A 15,000-nucleotide genomic window follows, 5' to 3' on the forward strand; every position below is an offset into this window, starting at 1 on the left:
AATCAAGAACAATTAAATATACAAAAATTATAATTAGGCTAATAAAAGAGTCTTTTAAATACACATAATTATTATTTGGGGCACATTAAATTATAAACATTGTGGTAAATGTTTTTCTCTTTATTTATCAAATTACTGTCTCCATGGCTTATTTTTCCCAGAATTCCTCTTTCATTTGACTTCAGATCCTCTAATTCACCTGACTGAATCACTCCTAGGAAATCAAAAAACATAACGTTTAAATAGTGAAAAAAGGGGCTTCCCTGGTGGCGCAGTGGTTGAGAGTACGCCTGCCAATGCAGGGGACACGGGTTCGTGCCCTGGTCCGGGAAGATCCCACATGCTGCGTAGTGGCTGGGCCCATGAGCCATGGCTGCTGAGCCTGCATGTCCGGAGCCTGTGCTCCGCAACGGGAGAGGCCACAACAGTGAAAGGCCCGCTTACCGTAAAAAAAAAAAAAAATAGTGTAAGCAAAACAAGGCAATAAACCCACTTTTCTGTGTCATTCCAAAGAGAATTGGAATAAACCATAGTGTCACCACAGCAGTGAATGTTCTATTCACAAATAATTGTTTTTTTGGAAAAATAAATACAACTTGAGGACAAAGAAAGAAGGTTTAAAAAATAAAGACGTTTATAAATTAGTTCAACGTAAATATAGATTTCTTTCATAGAAACTGTACTAAAACAGAAGCAATAAATTTATGTCATTGATTTTCTTAGTAAAATTTAAATAAAGTCTATATTTGGGATCTGGGTTTTTTTCTCTCTTCAGTAGGGAAATATAATTTTATTTGAGTAAAACCATTCAAACAAACATTTCAAGAATGTTTAAACATGTTTAACAGTAGTTCTTAAACTTTTTTTTTTTTTTTTGCGGTACACGGGCCTCTCACCATTGTGGCCTCTCCCGTTGCGGAGCACAGGCTCCGGACACGCAGGCTCAGCGGCCATGGCTCACAGGGCCCAGCCGCTCCGCGGCATGTGGGATCCTCCTGGACCAGAGCGCGAACCTGTGTCCCCTGCATCGGCAGGCGGACTTTCAACCACTGCGCCACCAGGGAAGCCCATTCTTCCAAAACAAGCATACAAATATCTTGCGAACAAGAAAATTCATTATGATATAACCATTCTAATAGTGTTCAAATGAAAATTTTCTCTAATTTCTGAGCTTTCTTTTGATAGAATTATCTTCCTTTTTTTCTTCTATTTGTTTTTTTCCTTCCAGTTTTATTGAGATATAATTTACATACAGCACTGTATAACTAAGGTGTGCAGCATAATGATTTGACTTACATACATCATGAAATGATTGACCTACAACACTGGGTTAGTTCCTGATCTGCACAACATAGTGATTCGCTATTTCTCTACCCAACAAAATGATCACCACTTACTTTCTTCTATTTGTATTCTCCATAAGATATATGAGAAATAAAACTCACAGAATGGAGAACATTGAGGGAAAGGAAGTAAATCTGAAAACATATCTGGGTTTGAGCAGAAAGTGTAGTTTTTAAGAAACATTTTTAATTGAAGTGTAGTTGATTTACAATACTGTGTTAGTTACAGGTGTACAGCAAAGTGATTCAGGTATATATATATATATATATATATATATATATATATATATATATATATATATATATATATATATATATATTATTTTTTAGATTCTTTTCCCTTACAGGTTATTACAAAATATTGAGTATAGTTCGCTGTGCTATACAGTAGGTCCTTGCTGGCTATCTATTTTATGTATAGTAGTGTGTGTATGTTAATCCCAAACTCCTAATTTATCCCTACCCACCACTTTTCCCCTTTGGTAACAATAAATTTGTTTTCTGTGTCTGTGGGTTTATTTCTGTTTTGTATATAAGTTCATTTGTATCATTTTTTATTTTTAGATTCCACATATAAGTGATATCATATGATACTTGTCTTTCTCTGTCTGGCTTACTTCACTTAGTATGATAATCTCTAGGTCCAAACAAAAAAGATGGAAGTCATCATTGTGTTTTCAGCTGTTTAGATGAATGTGCGAAAAGTGCCATTGTGGAGAGTCCCATCAGCCAAACACAGGCAGAGTGTGTCATAAACCAGCTACAGTAAAGGAACATAAGTTCATAGTACTCTTCTGGAATCTCAGAGTGGGAGAAAGTGAAGAAATAATTGTTAGATAATGTAAGCGCTGAATCATTTCTGCCTCAGTTACTGGTTATTTTGGACAATTAATTTTTTTTTTTTTTATCAATTTTCAGTTCACTTTGCCTCAGGTTTTTGGTTGGCTGATTAGCCACAAATAATAGCCATATGAAAACCAAGCAGGATTAACATGCAATGATGATATTCTCACTGTATCTTTAAAAATATGCTATATTTGCAATATTTACCCCCATGATTTAACACAGCTTGCTCAGACTACTTTTAAAGTTACAATTTCTTTCAACTGTCTAAAAATATGTACATGAGAATCAGATAGATGTAACAAAATCATAATTTTGATGAGATTTACAGACATTTTTCTCTATATTGCAAAATGATGTAATGTATTTTATCATTTTAAAGTAAGGCATTTTAAATATTAAGCATTTCAAGTCATCATGAACATTACTATAATATTGGATTTTAATGTGAAATAAGCAATTAAATTACGATCTCTAAGTATGTATATAGAGTGACTGTAGGTATACAGAAGTCAAAAAAGGATGGATTTGTAAATCAGTCTTGAATAAAATACTGATTATAAAACTATTTGATACAATGTGTACTTTAAATATCAACTAGTAATTAATTAGTGACATATTTTCATGACTCAGTACCACTGTCTACAGGTGAAAAAATAGGAAATTATTGTGACATGCACTTTAAACTTTGACATGTTTTTGACATAAGATAGAAGTCAGTGTATCCCAATACACAATATATTCATAGGTTTAGTATTACTATAGGGATATATACACACACACACACATATTTATTTGTATATGTGTACATATGTTTAATTACAACCTTTAAAATATTTTTGAATTTGTAGAATCTATCTAAAACAAACATTTTCATTACCAATCTGAAAGACCAAACAGGGAATGCTAGATAACCAGCCAGTCCTGTTTTAAACTAACACCTTGTAGAACTAGATGAGCTTGGAATCTGTTGAACAATAAAGAAAATGATATCTTTTTAAATAAAATATAATATTGTCCTTCATGCTGAGTTAGGATTGTGCTGAAGTTTTTCTTTGGCATCAGTATTCAGCCAAAGTCAGCTATTTGGCTTGGACTTCATGCTTTGCTTATGGAAATCTAAATAGCCAAATGGCTCCTTCAGCACTGCTCTGGCATCCTTGATTTTTTTGCTTAATCTGTGATCATGGGCTTACATAGAACATATATCTAATCAGGGTAACAGCACTAGCACTATGAACAAGGTATGTCATGCAGAATTGTTGTTACCATTTTAGTATTCCCTTTCAAATACCAGTAAATCTTCTATTTGTAATTTAGGAAAATCTCCTTTGGGGTTTTACATGCTGAAAACAACATCAATGAGCTAAAGTTTGAAGGTACATTTATTACAGCTTGGAATAAAACTTTGCAAAGTCACTTGTGAATGCTGTTATGCATAAAAACTAACTTAGGGATAAATAAATACATAGGGAAATATTAAAAATATGTTGAGTTAGTTGTTGAGAAAATTTAAATGAGATAGGAAGAGGGAGATTAAATTATATCATAATTCTAATTGTTGTAGAATTGTTTAGTATACTAACATACATATATTAAAATGGGTTTAATACCATTTAGACCATCTGTGTTTAAAAAAAAGTTCTATTTGTCAATTCTTTATGTGTTGAGGGAAGACTTAAAAGGAAAACGTCAACTTTGCCACATTAAAATGTCATGATCAAGAAAAATAAGATATCATTGTTTTTGTAATAGAATACCAAACTGTAAAAATGCAGCCTGTAAAAATTTTCATAGTAAAATCATAGCAGGAATTTTTTTTATATCAGATATATTCCTGTATCCCAGAAATTCTTTCCTTGGTGGAGATATTTGCCTTTGGTCTCAGTTTCAGCCAAATAGCTATTTTTACTTCTTGTAATTCAGCATTTGGATGAAATGTGTATTAGGTACACCTGTCATTGAAAGTACATTTTAAAGATGGGCATTTTACCTACAGGTTATAGTAAGCCCCTAGTCAAATACAGATCAATAAGATGTTAGGTTTGGCAAATTATAAATGAATACTTGGCTTTCTGAAGGTAGCTCAGAAACTGGAATAATGGTTGCCACTGGAGAGGAATACTGGGGACCCAGAGGTCAGGGCTGGTAGGGAAATTTAATTTTGCACTGCATACCCTTCTCTGTGATTCAATTATTTTTGCCATGCGTATATACTAGTTTTTCAAAATGCAAAATTTAAGATGAAAAGTGAAAATTAATGATAATATTTCAATAATTTCAAGTATTGAATATCAAATCATTCAATAAAATATATGAATAATACAAATACTTTTACCAAAATTCACTTTTATTACTTCTAATTGTAAATAACCCTAGAATATAAGTCAATTAAAAATTCACAGTAGACTGACTTTATATCATACTATATTAAAATTATTTATTTAATATTAAAAAGTAATTACTGGATGTAAAAAATAAAAGGACATGGAAAGAATCATTTATTTTTGAGTGTGAAAAAGATGCTCATGTAATTTTTACCAGTAAGTGAAACTTTTACCCCTTGTATGCCCCAAGAATGTATAATCTAGATATGAATGATAAAATTTTCATTAATTCTTAGCACAGTGCTTGGCACCCAGTATTCTGCAAACTCTAACTCTAGAAATAAAGAATGATTATTTAATTGCTTTATCTGTCATATTATATGCAATTTGATTAGGAATTCTTCTTTTTATTCTCTCAACTCCTGGAAAAAGAAACTTCTTAATGCTTATTTGTAGTCCTGGCAGTGAATGAAGCCCAAGTCACCATACAAAAGTAGAATAGGGTTTCTCAATTTTTTGTGGGCCCGGAATTTTTAAATTATGAAATTATAAAACTTTTCAGCAGTGGTATTGTATGTGTATATCCTTGAAATATGTTTTAAAGGAAAAATGAATAATCTTCACTTAAGATTTTAAGTTGACTATTATTCTGTGATACTCTAGTCCACTGATTCCCGGATTGTGCTTGCCACTACAATAGTGTTCTGGTCCATTGAACAGCTCTTTTATTTATTGTTTGTTTGTTTATTTATTTATTTATTTGTGGCTGTGTTGGGGCTTCCTTGCTGCGTGTGGGCTTTTCTCTAGTTGTTGCAAGCCGGGGCTACTCTTCATTGCGGTGCACGGGCTCCTCATTGCGGTGGCTTCTCTTGTTGAGGAGCACGGGCTCCAGGTGCACAGGCTTCAGTAGTTGTGGCGTGTGGGCTCAGTAGTTGTGGCTCACAGGCTCTAGATCACAGGCTCAGTAGTTGTTTCACACGGGCTTAGTTGCTCCACTGCATGTGGGATCTTCCTGGACCAGGGCTCAGACCCATGTCCCCTGCATTGGCAGGCAGATTCTTAACCACTGAGCCACCAGGGAAGTCCCTGAACAGCTCTATTAAGTAATATTCATTGAGTTTTTACTCACTGCAGGCACTCATATAGGTGCTGGGGATAAAGCCATGATGAAAACAGACAGCAAACTCTGCCATCATAAAACTTACATTTTAGTGTAAAAAATGTAACAAGACAGACTGTAGAAGACAGACAATAAGTCAAGTAAAATATATAGTGGTAACTGTTAAGGAGAAAAATTAAAAAGCAAGGATAGGAAAAAATTAAGCAACCACAGGAGATGGGAGGAGTTGAACTTGTATACAAGGTAGCCAGGGAAGGAGTCCTGGGAAGGGGCTGTGTGAGTAATGACCTGAAAATGAGAGGGGAACTCGGCCACATATTAGCTCTTGAGCAAGTTACTTAACTTTTCTGTGCCTCAGTGTCTAAAATGAAAATAATGATGGTAATAATAATAATAAAAACAATAATAGTGGTTTGGGCATTACATTAGTTATTATGTATGAAGCCTTTGGAAAAGTAACTGGCATATGAGAAGCACTATATAAGTATCTGTTAAATAAAACGGACAAAGAAACCTGCTAGAGGAGTGAGTTGGGGTCAGAGGAGCTGTATAAACAGGAGCTTGGTTTTGGACATGTAAGAATTGAGAATTTGTTAGGATTATGTGGAGAGGCCAAATAGGCAGCCTGCAATTCAGGGAAAGGGCCTGGGTTGGAGATCACTTGAATCCTAAGCCTATACCTGGTATTTAAAACTGAAATAAATTAGTGTAATTGTAAAAAGAATTTGTTGAGTTAATTTTTTTCCTTCAAACATATTTGCAAAACACTGAGTTAAAGAAAGAGACTCAAGTTTTCTTTGTTACTAGACAGATATCTCAGAACTGTTTTACTTGCTAACATGAATCACGGGTCTCCAAGATGGAAACAACAGACTTCTGAGATCTCTTAGACTAACAGCATTTAGAGAGTACTGTTCCATAGAACACAGTTACTGCCTGAAAAAGTAAATTACTTCTTGCCTAACATCAAAACATAAAAAACTCCCCAAACTTTCAAAATGCTGCAAAATGGATTGGCTAGTTGTTTCATTTTCATAAATAGTTTTGTATCCATAGAAAATAGCTAAGCAAGTTGATGCGAAAACTTTGTCTCATGGGCAATGTAATAGTTTACTTAAAAACAAATTCCCCCCAAATTATCTGTACATTGGAATCATCTGTGGAGCTTCAAAAGCTACTAGAAATTGTGATTTGATTTGTTGGGGCTATGGTCATGGCACTGGAAATTTTAAAAGATCCCCAAGTGATTCTAATATGTAGATGCTTTGGGGAGCTAGTTTCACTAACAGGAATCTCTTTTTGACATTATTTATTCTCTGTCCCTTATTTAAAATAGTTAAAAGTAAATATTTAAAATATATAAATATTGAATATTTTTAAAATATTATTTTAATTAAGGATCGTTATTTGGATGATGAGCAGGTTATTTATTTATCAAATGTTTATGTTCCTACTGTTTGTCACCCTATCATTGTGATATCATGGCGATACCACTAATTTTGAAGGCAAGTGAATAGTATAATGGAATTCTACTTTTAGAAGGGAAGTGGATATTTAGGTTAACTAAATTATTAATAAAATCCAAAAACTAAATTATTAATAACATCTTCAACTGGTATAGTTTCAAAAAACATCTAAGAGTCTTTAGCCAAAATATAAAATGTTATTAGCCACTCAGTCTGTTAGAATCAACTAGTACCATTTATAATTCTTTAGACATTGGCTTTATAGGAGAGCAATGGTTATAAATAGTGTGCCCTTTAAGAGTCACAGGACTTCCGTGTGCAAACCGATATGTCTTCAAGAACTGTGTGAACCCGTTTTAATCAATTAAATCAACAAGTATTTCTTGAGCACATACCAGGCACTGTTCTAGGCACTGGGGGGTCTACCAGTAAAATAAGAAATCCCTGCTCTTAGAAAATGGTGGAGGGAGACTGTAAAACAAATAAATAATATAGTTTAGGGGCCAATAAATGCCCTAAAGAAAAATAAAGTAGAGTGAGGTGTAAGGGCACGATAAAAGGCAGGTGGGGAGGGGCAGTGGTTGATAAGTGTGGGCAGAGACCTCTTACAGGAGGTGACCCTTGAACCACCTGAGAGAAGGGAGGGAAGAAGTCGTGATAAGATTTGCAACCAGAGGGGCCTAGGCTGTGAGGGCCGCCAGAGGAAAGCTCGAAAGGGAGCAAATGTTTGATGCATTCGAGAAAGAGCAGAAGGCTAGTATAACAGAATGAAACGGAGAGAGATAGCGATGGATGAGGTCAGAGAGACAGGCCGGAGCCAAATAATAACTGCCAGCACCTCATGGGCCATGGTAAGTTTTTGTTGTTGTTGTTGTCTCTAAGTTCAAAGCCATTGGAGGCTGGAAAGCCATTGGAGGCTGGAAAGCCATTGGAGGGTTTGTTGGGGAAGTGCCATGACCTCATTTACCTTTAGAGAGATAACTTTGGGCTGATAGATGAAAAGTAAATTAGCCAAAGCCAAGGTGAAAACAGGAAGACAGTCAGGAAGCTGTAGCAGTGGTCCAGGCAAGAGCTGACGGTGGAGCAGAGAGGCAGCAGAGAGTTCTGATGCAGACGATGTGCTGATGCTCTCACAGAAAAGGATTTACTGGTGGAGTTTTGCTGTTAGGACACCTAACACATGCAGCCAGGTAACAAAAAGTCATGGTCAGAAAAGTTTCAGTATCCCAGGTTAAAGCTAGAATTAAAGCAATCTTTATATAGAAATTATTTCCTATGTAACAGAAATACCTTTCTTTATTAACCCATCCTCTTCTTTTTTAGAAAAAAACAGCTTTTAGTAACTTTGGGAATCTGAGTTACCCTGTCTTGTCTTTAGTCTCAGGCCATGTCTTAAAATCTTGAGGAGCCAGAATCACCAGAATGACAGCTTTCAGTAACACTGTCTGTTTGAAATTGTGATAGGCATAACAGTTTAAGGTTTCCACTGTGACGAATAATTTGACCAGAAGTTATGTTTGGAACAGTGAGAATTCTTCTGTTGCTCTGGGCTACTTACCACTATGTCTAGATCAATGATTTTTTCCACTTGCAGGGGTAGGGGTGAGAGAGCTCTCCTCACTATCATACTCTGTTATCTTTCCCCAGTCTCCCCTGCCTATTCCATGCCACTTCACTCTCACACAGCTCTCAACTGATCAGCATCACTAGAGCATCTGATGTTGGGGGGGAGGGGCAGGGGAAGTTTGATTAGCACTGTCATCCTTATATCAGATATTGTAGATGAACACAGTAATAAAAAACATAGATTTTGGACCCCCAGGGCATCAGGTTTGAATTCTGTCCACTGGTTATGAGCTTAGTGATTGGGGCAACATATTTAATCTTTCTGAGCCTCCATGCCCTCATCGATAAAATGTAATGATTCCTAATGTCAGGTGAGGTTAATTTAGATTATGAATGTATAGCGCCAGAATATAGTAGATGCTCAATAAATGATAGCAATTATAATTACAAGTCCATTTTTTCCTGTATATCTTTATTCAGCAGTTTTCATATTTTTAATAAAATATTTTAGGAGCAAAGGCATTCAAGTCAGACTGCCTGGATTTAAATCACAGCTTTATCACACATAAGCTTTGTGATCTTAGATATATTTTTGAACCTCTCTCCCACTTTGCTTCCTTATCTGTAAATAAATTGATTACAATAAAAGTATCAGCTCCATTGGACTGTAGTAAGGATTAAGGAGCATAAGGTATATAAAGAATATATGAAGGCATAGAAATTGGCATATATAAGTAATGTTTTGTAAGTCAAATACTGTAAATAACAGTCTCTCAATTCCTTATTTCAAAATTACAGTGAAAAACTAAAGTATTGTACCTAGCTTTTCTATTTTCATTCATCGTAAGTCAGGTAAATTTGCATAATCTGAGCCAGGAATTTGTTTAAAATGAGTAGTTGATTTATTCTATCAGTCATAAAATGAAGGAGAAATTTCGATATTATCTGCTTAATTGATCCATGTAAGTTAGAATACTGGCTTATTCAGGACCTCAAAATGAAATTCAGTTATTTCCTTGGCCATTCTGAGACAGATCAAAATAACTAGATAATTGTCAAATCTATTTTTCTTTTGACTTGAGTGTTTGCTGTTTTCCCCTGACATTTGTGTTTCCCACCTTACTTCTTTTTTCATTTCTTTTTTTTTTTTTTTTTTAATTTATTTATTTATTTATTTATTTTTATGGCTGTGTTGACTCTTCGTTTCTGTGCGAGGGCTTCCTCTAGTTGCGGCAAGTGGGGGCCACTCCTCATCGCGGTGCGCAGGCCCCTGACTATCGCGGCCTTTCTTGTTGCGGAGCACAGGCTCCAGACGCGCAGGCTCAGTAATTGTGGCTCACGGGGCCAGCTGCTCCGCGGCACGTGGGATCCTCCCAGACCAGGGCTCGAACCCATGTCCCCTGCATTGGCAGGCAGACCCTCAACCACTGCGCCACCAGGGAAGCCCTTCATTTCTTTTGATATGTGTTATTTCCAAATGTTCTTTCAGTTCCTCACTGATAAAAACTTCATACTAGCAATAAGTAAAAGCTTGAATAAAGTTAAATAGTTAAAAAGTTAAAAGCTGAATAGTTTAATTTTCAAATGGAACTTGCTGTGTTTTTTCTACTGATTCTTGATATTATTCCCAATACTATTATTTCTAGTACTGTTCTTTTTTTTTTTTTTTTTTTTTTTTTTTTTTGCGGTACGCGGGCCCCTCACTGTTGTGGCCCCTCCCGCTGTGGAGCACAGGCTCCGGACGTGCAGGCCCAGCGGCCATGGCCCACGGGCCCAGCCACTCCGCGGCACGTGGGATCCTCCCGGACCAGGGCAGGAACCCGTGTCCCCTGCATCGGCAGGCGGACTCTCAACCACTGCGCCACCAGGGAAGCCCTCTAGTACTCTTCTTGAATTGGTAGTCTTTAACAAATAACTGATTATTGAAGAGAAAACGATAGTGCTGATGGTATAAAGTGGTTTATTATCATATATTAATAATTCTGGTAACATCACTTTTGTGGTTGGCCTTAATCCAGTGATAATACTAAGCTCATTATATGAAATTTACTTTGTTATATTAGTGGAGCTTTCTTTCACTTTATAGCTGGCTTAAGTCCTGCTGAGATTCAGCAGTTATGGAAAGAAGTGACTGGAGTTCACAGTATGGAAGACAACGGCATTAAGCATGGAGGGCTAGACCTCACTACTAACAATTCCTCCTCGACTACCTCCCCCACCGCTTCCAAAGCGTCACCACCAATAACCCATCACTCCATGGTGAATGGACAGTCTTCAGTTCTAAATGCAAGGCGAGACAGGTAAATCTCAGGAGATATATTCTGTTACATATCACCAAACTTTACTTCACCATTTGTGAAACTAAAAATAATGATTTGTACTTAACAGGGGCAGAATGTGTAGAACAACTAATTAAATAGATAGAAACCTTTAGATTATTTGTATTTATATTATTTTCATTAGAAAAAAAGCAGTTCAGAGACCAGCAGTTTAATGGATAGAGTGGGGAATTTCCTGAAGAAAGTTATTTGTTAATAAGTGCATGCAGAATTATTGTGTCAATATATTTTTATGGCTAAGATGTTGTGATTAACCTGATTGCTGAAATGAGAACATTTTTACCATTTTAAAACTTAACCAGTTTCAAATAATTAAAGATGCATATATATGCCCCTTGTATATGTTACAAACATGTGTTTACAAATCAGAGAATAGATACACATAAACATATAAACACAGGTATAATAAACCAGAAGATAGAAGATCTGGTTTGCCTTTTTTATTATTGTGGCATGATGGAATTATAAATATATAATAAAAATGAACTTATGATGGTAACTTTCTAAATAAATTTGCCTGAATATTCATAAAGAAAAATTATTTGATTTCAGTTACCAACACTGAGTACATTATATTAGGTAATTTTTCAACTTACTGTTTTATTTAAGTTGTGTAAAAACTGCCTTTGTAAAAGGATCACCCATGTACTTTTTTGTCCATTTAGTTCTATTTATGAAGGTGTATCGTTATCTAATCAGGTCCTTTAATGTAATTTACATAAACTATAGAAGCTAAAATATTGCTCAATATGAAAACTGTCTTTCTGAAAGATATAGCATAAGTGTAGGGCTTCTTAACAGAATGGCTTAGTCTCATATGATATATAGCTGTAAAATTCATATTTAAGTGGAGTGGATTAATAGTGTTCTGTTATGTATGAGAATACCTGCCTAGGTGCCACAAACCCTTTCCCCTAAGCAAATATTTTTTCAAAGAAACATACATATAATTACAGTACAGTTTAAGATATAATGCTATAGTTTGGTGATGTTTTTTGTCTTCCTAGAAGTATCATAAAAATTTTTTCTTGTTAGCTTTCATTATTATAAAATGGTATGCCTTTGAATGCTTTCATGCTGTTATTTTAATTGAGAGTAATTTGATGATTATATAGTTCAGAAGTTGGTTGATGTCTCTAGGATCTGTCTATCTGATATAATACTCACTTATCAAAAGTCTTGGATAATTGTAGAAAGAGATAGCTAATAAATACCGTTCCAAAGTAGAATTTTTAAGTCAGCTGTAACTAGCAGAAACATATATGGTTCGCACATAAATATTAAACAATGTAAATGATTCTAAAGGTCCGTATCTTCCCTAACAAGAACATTTTGAGAATCTATGGTGATTTTCCTATTACTTTCTTAAAAACACAGGGTTTTTTCACTTGACCACATATGAATATATATAGTTTTATTTAGAGGTAAATGTTACGTTAAGGTCATATGGCAGGATTAGCATATGATATCATACAGACCTCTTAGTTTTTCATCGTTTATTAACAGTCATCTTTGGCTCTATTTCTCCTCTAATTGGAACATCATCTAGCCTTGGCAGTTGAACTATTCAATAGAACGATTAAATTTTTCTGACTGCTCTGAGCTGAATTGACCTGTTTTGACCTGTTTGTCACTGATCGTAACCTGACAGGCGCTAGCAGCCTGCAACGATTATGGCTTTTTGAGATCAATCTGATGCCATGTTCTTTTGCTGCAGCTCATCACATGAGGAGACTGGGGCCTCTCACACTCTCTACGGCCATGGAGTTTGCAAATGGCCAGGCTGTGAAAGCATTTGTGAAGACTTTGGACAGTTTTTAAAGTAGGTTTTTTACTTTTTTTAGGGGAGGGAGTGGATTGTATGGGAGTTTTAAGCAGATGGTTGTAAATAAACAAACGAAAGCTGAAGGAAGAAAATGAAGGTCCATCGTAAGGCACACTGTAAGTTTTCTCTGTGTTCCAACAAGTAGATTAGCAAAGTCAGGCTAAGACGGTTAACTCTTCCTCTTTACATTTTCATGAGAACATTTTACAAATCATCCAATAAAAGTTTCTGAATGAATGATAAAAGAAGTAGCCTTACTATAGCAGTGTCAATAATAACTGGAAGATGTGTTTGTTGGATTCACTTAAATTTCAAGGTTTCAATAAAAATTTCCAGTAACATTATGTGAGAAGTCATATTATATATATATATATATATATATATATATATATATACACACATACATATATTTAAACAAAAGACAGATTTTAAAGGTATATTTTTATTGCAGACTTTATATTTCTTACTTTAAAAATATTTAATGTATTTATTTAACAGCAAGAATAAAAAACTGAAAGTTAATAATAACTAAAATTTTAAGATAGTTGGTATTTTCTCCATGTTGTTACTTGTTGCCCTGAGAATCATAAAGAAACATACATGGCCCTATGTTTGTATGATAGATTATATGGCTTCTCTAGCTTAAAATCAACTTTGTGTATCCTTAATTTCTTCATACAGTGATAATTTTTTTTAATTCATAAGAGGTTCTTTTTCAAATGAGAATATGCATCTTTGATGAAACATTTTCCACGCACAATTTCAGTATACAAGAGATCTAAACAGAGAGCTACAGATAGGTTTATGGAGATGAGTAACTTCACAGGCTGAGACTCTTATGTTGTCATGGAGCAGCTAACAGGGTGAATGAACTGTTTCATGCTTCATCAACAATTAAGTTAATTAGCTCATTTGAAATTGCACTGCTTTGTTGCCAGAATGTTGGCAGAAACATCAAAAAGATGTGTTTACAAATGGTAGACTACAGAGTATAGAGCAAAAGCACCTTAACAACAAGGCACAAGTACTTGGCATCATAATAATAACTGTATAACTGAATTACAGTAAGACTTCCACAAGGATTTTTTTAACCTTTTTTTATTTCTGACCAATTAAAAGAAAAAAATGCTTCCTATATTATTATGGATTTTCTACATGGCCTTGAATGAAAATTTGCACTCCTATTATCCTGAACAGTTGTGAGCTACCATTTTGTTGGATAGGAAACTGATTTGACCGTTCTAAGCAAAGAGAGCTCTTAAAATGTTAAGTAACTTTGCTAAAGTTTTCCTCTCTAAGAAAAATAACATTTGCTAAAATAAAGACAGGATATAAGAATATAATTCTTTAAAGAACTAATTTCATATTTCTTCATTTGAATATATGAGTCCTTATTAATATGTTATATTATTCCTTATCATTAAGGTTATTTAGAGGACTATTGCTGCTATTTCTTCAGTATGGAAATTTAAGCCATAGAACTAGCTCAGTCACCAAATATTTTATTGCTCTAAGTTGTTGTTTCTGACAAAATTCAAAATAAAGCTTTAAGAAAAAAATACATGTCTTTGTTTCAGTATGATTTCCTTTATGGCACATGGAAAGGAGCATTTTTATTCATCTCAGATTTGTATACCTATTTTTATTACTAACAAGCTTATAAATATGAACTCTCATTTTACCCTCCATGGGTCTTTTTCATATTCAAGTTAGTATTTTTGAAAAACTGAAGAAGTTAACAACTAAAAAAGCATTTCCTTTCAATTAAATATCAACTTTGTTTCCAAAGACTGACCATTTTTCCAACCCATTAACTTTATAGGGATGACAGAACAAATGACAGTAGATTTTAAGGCCTTTCTTTTAGTCCATTTTTGTTATGATATGCTTACATTCTGTAAGTCAGAGATCTGTGATAAATTCTGTTAATAGAACTAATGCCAGTGTACTGTACTGAAATGAAATATTAGACATATTTCCATACTAGTATTGTCTTTTTCTTAAAAGTGTGTGGGAAATTTGAAGAGAAACAAAATGTTTTATCAAATTAATTTCAGTTATTCAGAAAAAAATGTTGATTTAGTGTCTGTGTGGAAAGTGAATTGAAGAAGGTATCACCACTAATACAGATTTTCTTGGAAAGAAGATTTTGCTTTTCTTTTGTAATAATG

The 15,000-nt window shown here is 34.5% G+C and overlaps 1 protein-coding gene across 11 annotated transcripts in view; it reads left to right on the forward strand.

Moving 5' to 3' along the window:
* The window catches only part of FOXP2 (forkhead box P2), a 536,551-nt gene that overhangs the window by 475,642 nt on the left and 45,909 nt on the right, over positions 1-15,000 (forward strand). For all 11 annotated transcript variants that reach the window (XM_081243526.1, XM_081243523.1, XM_081243529.1 and 8 more), the window contains 2 exons: positions 10,752-10,965; positions 12,722-12,826. In XM_081243526.1, coding sequence (XP_081099652.1) covers positions 10,752-10,965; positions 12,722-12,826 — 319 coding nt within the window. The remainder of the gene's footprint in view (positions 1-10,751; positions 10,966-12,721; positions 12,827-15,000) is intronic.

Source organism: Mesoplodon bidens, assembly GCF_964165515.1.
Source record: "Mesoplodon bidens genome assembly, chromosome: 9".
Lineage (NCBI taxonomy): Eukaryota > Metazoa > Chordata > Mammalia > Artiodactyla > Ziphiidae > Mesoplodon > Mesoplodon bidens.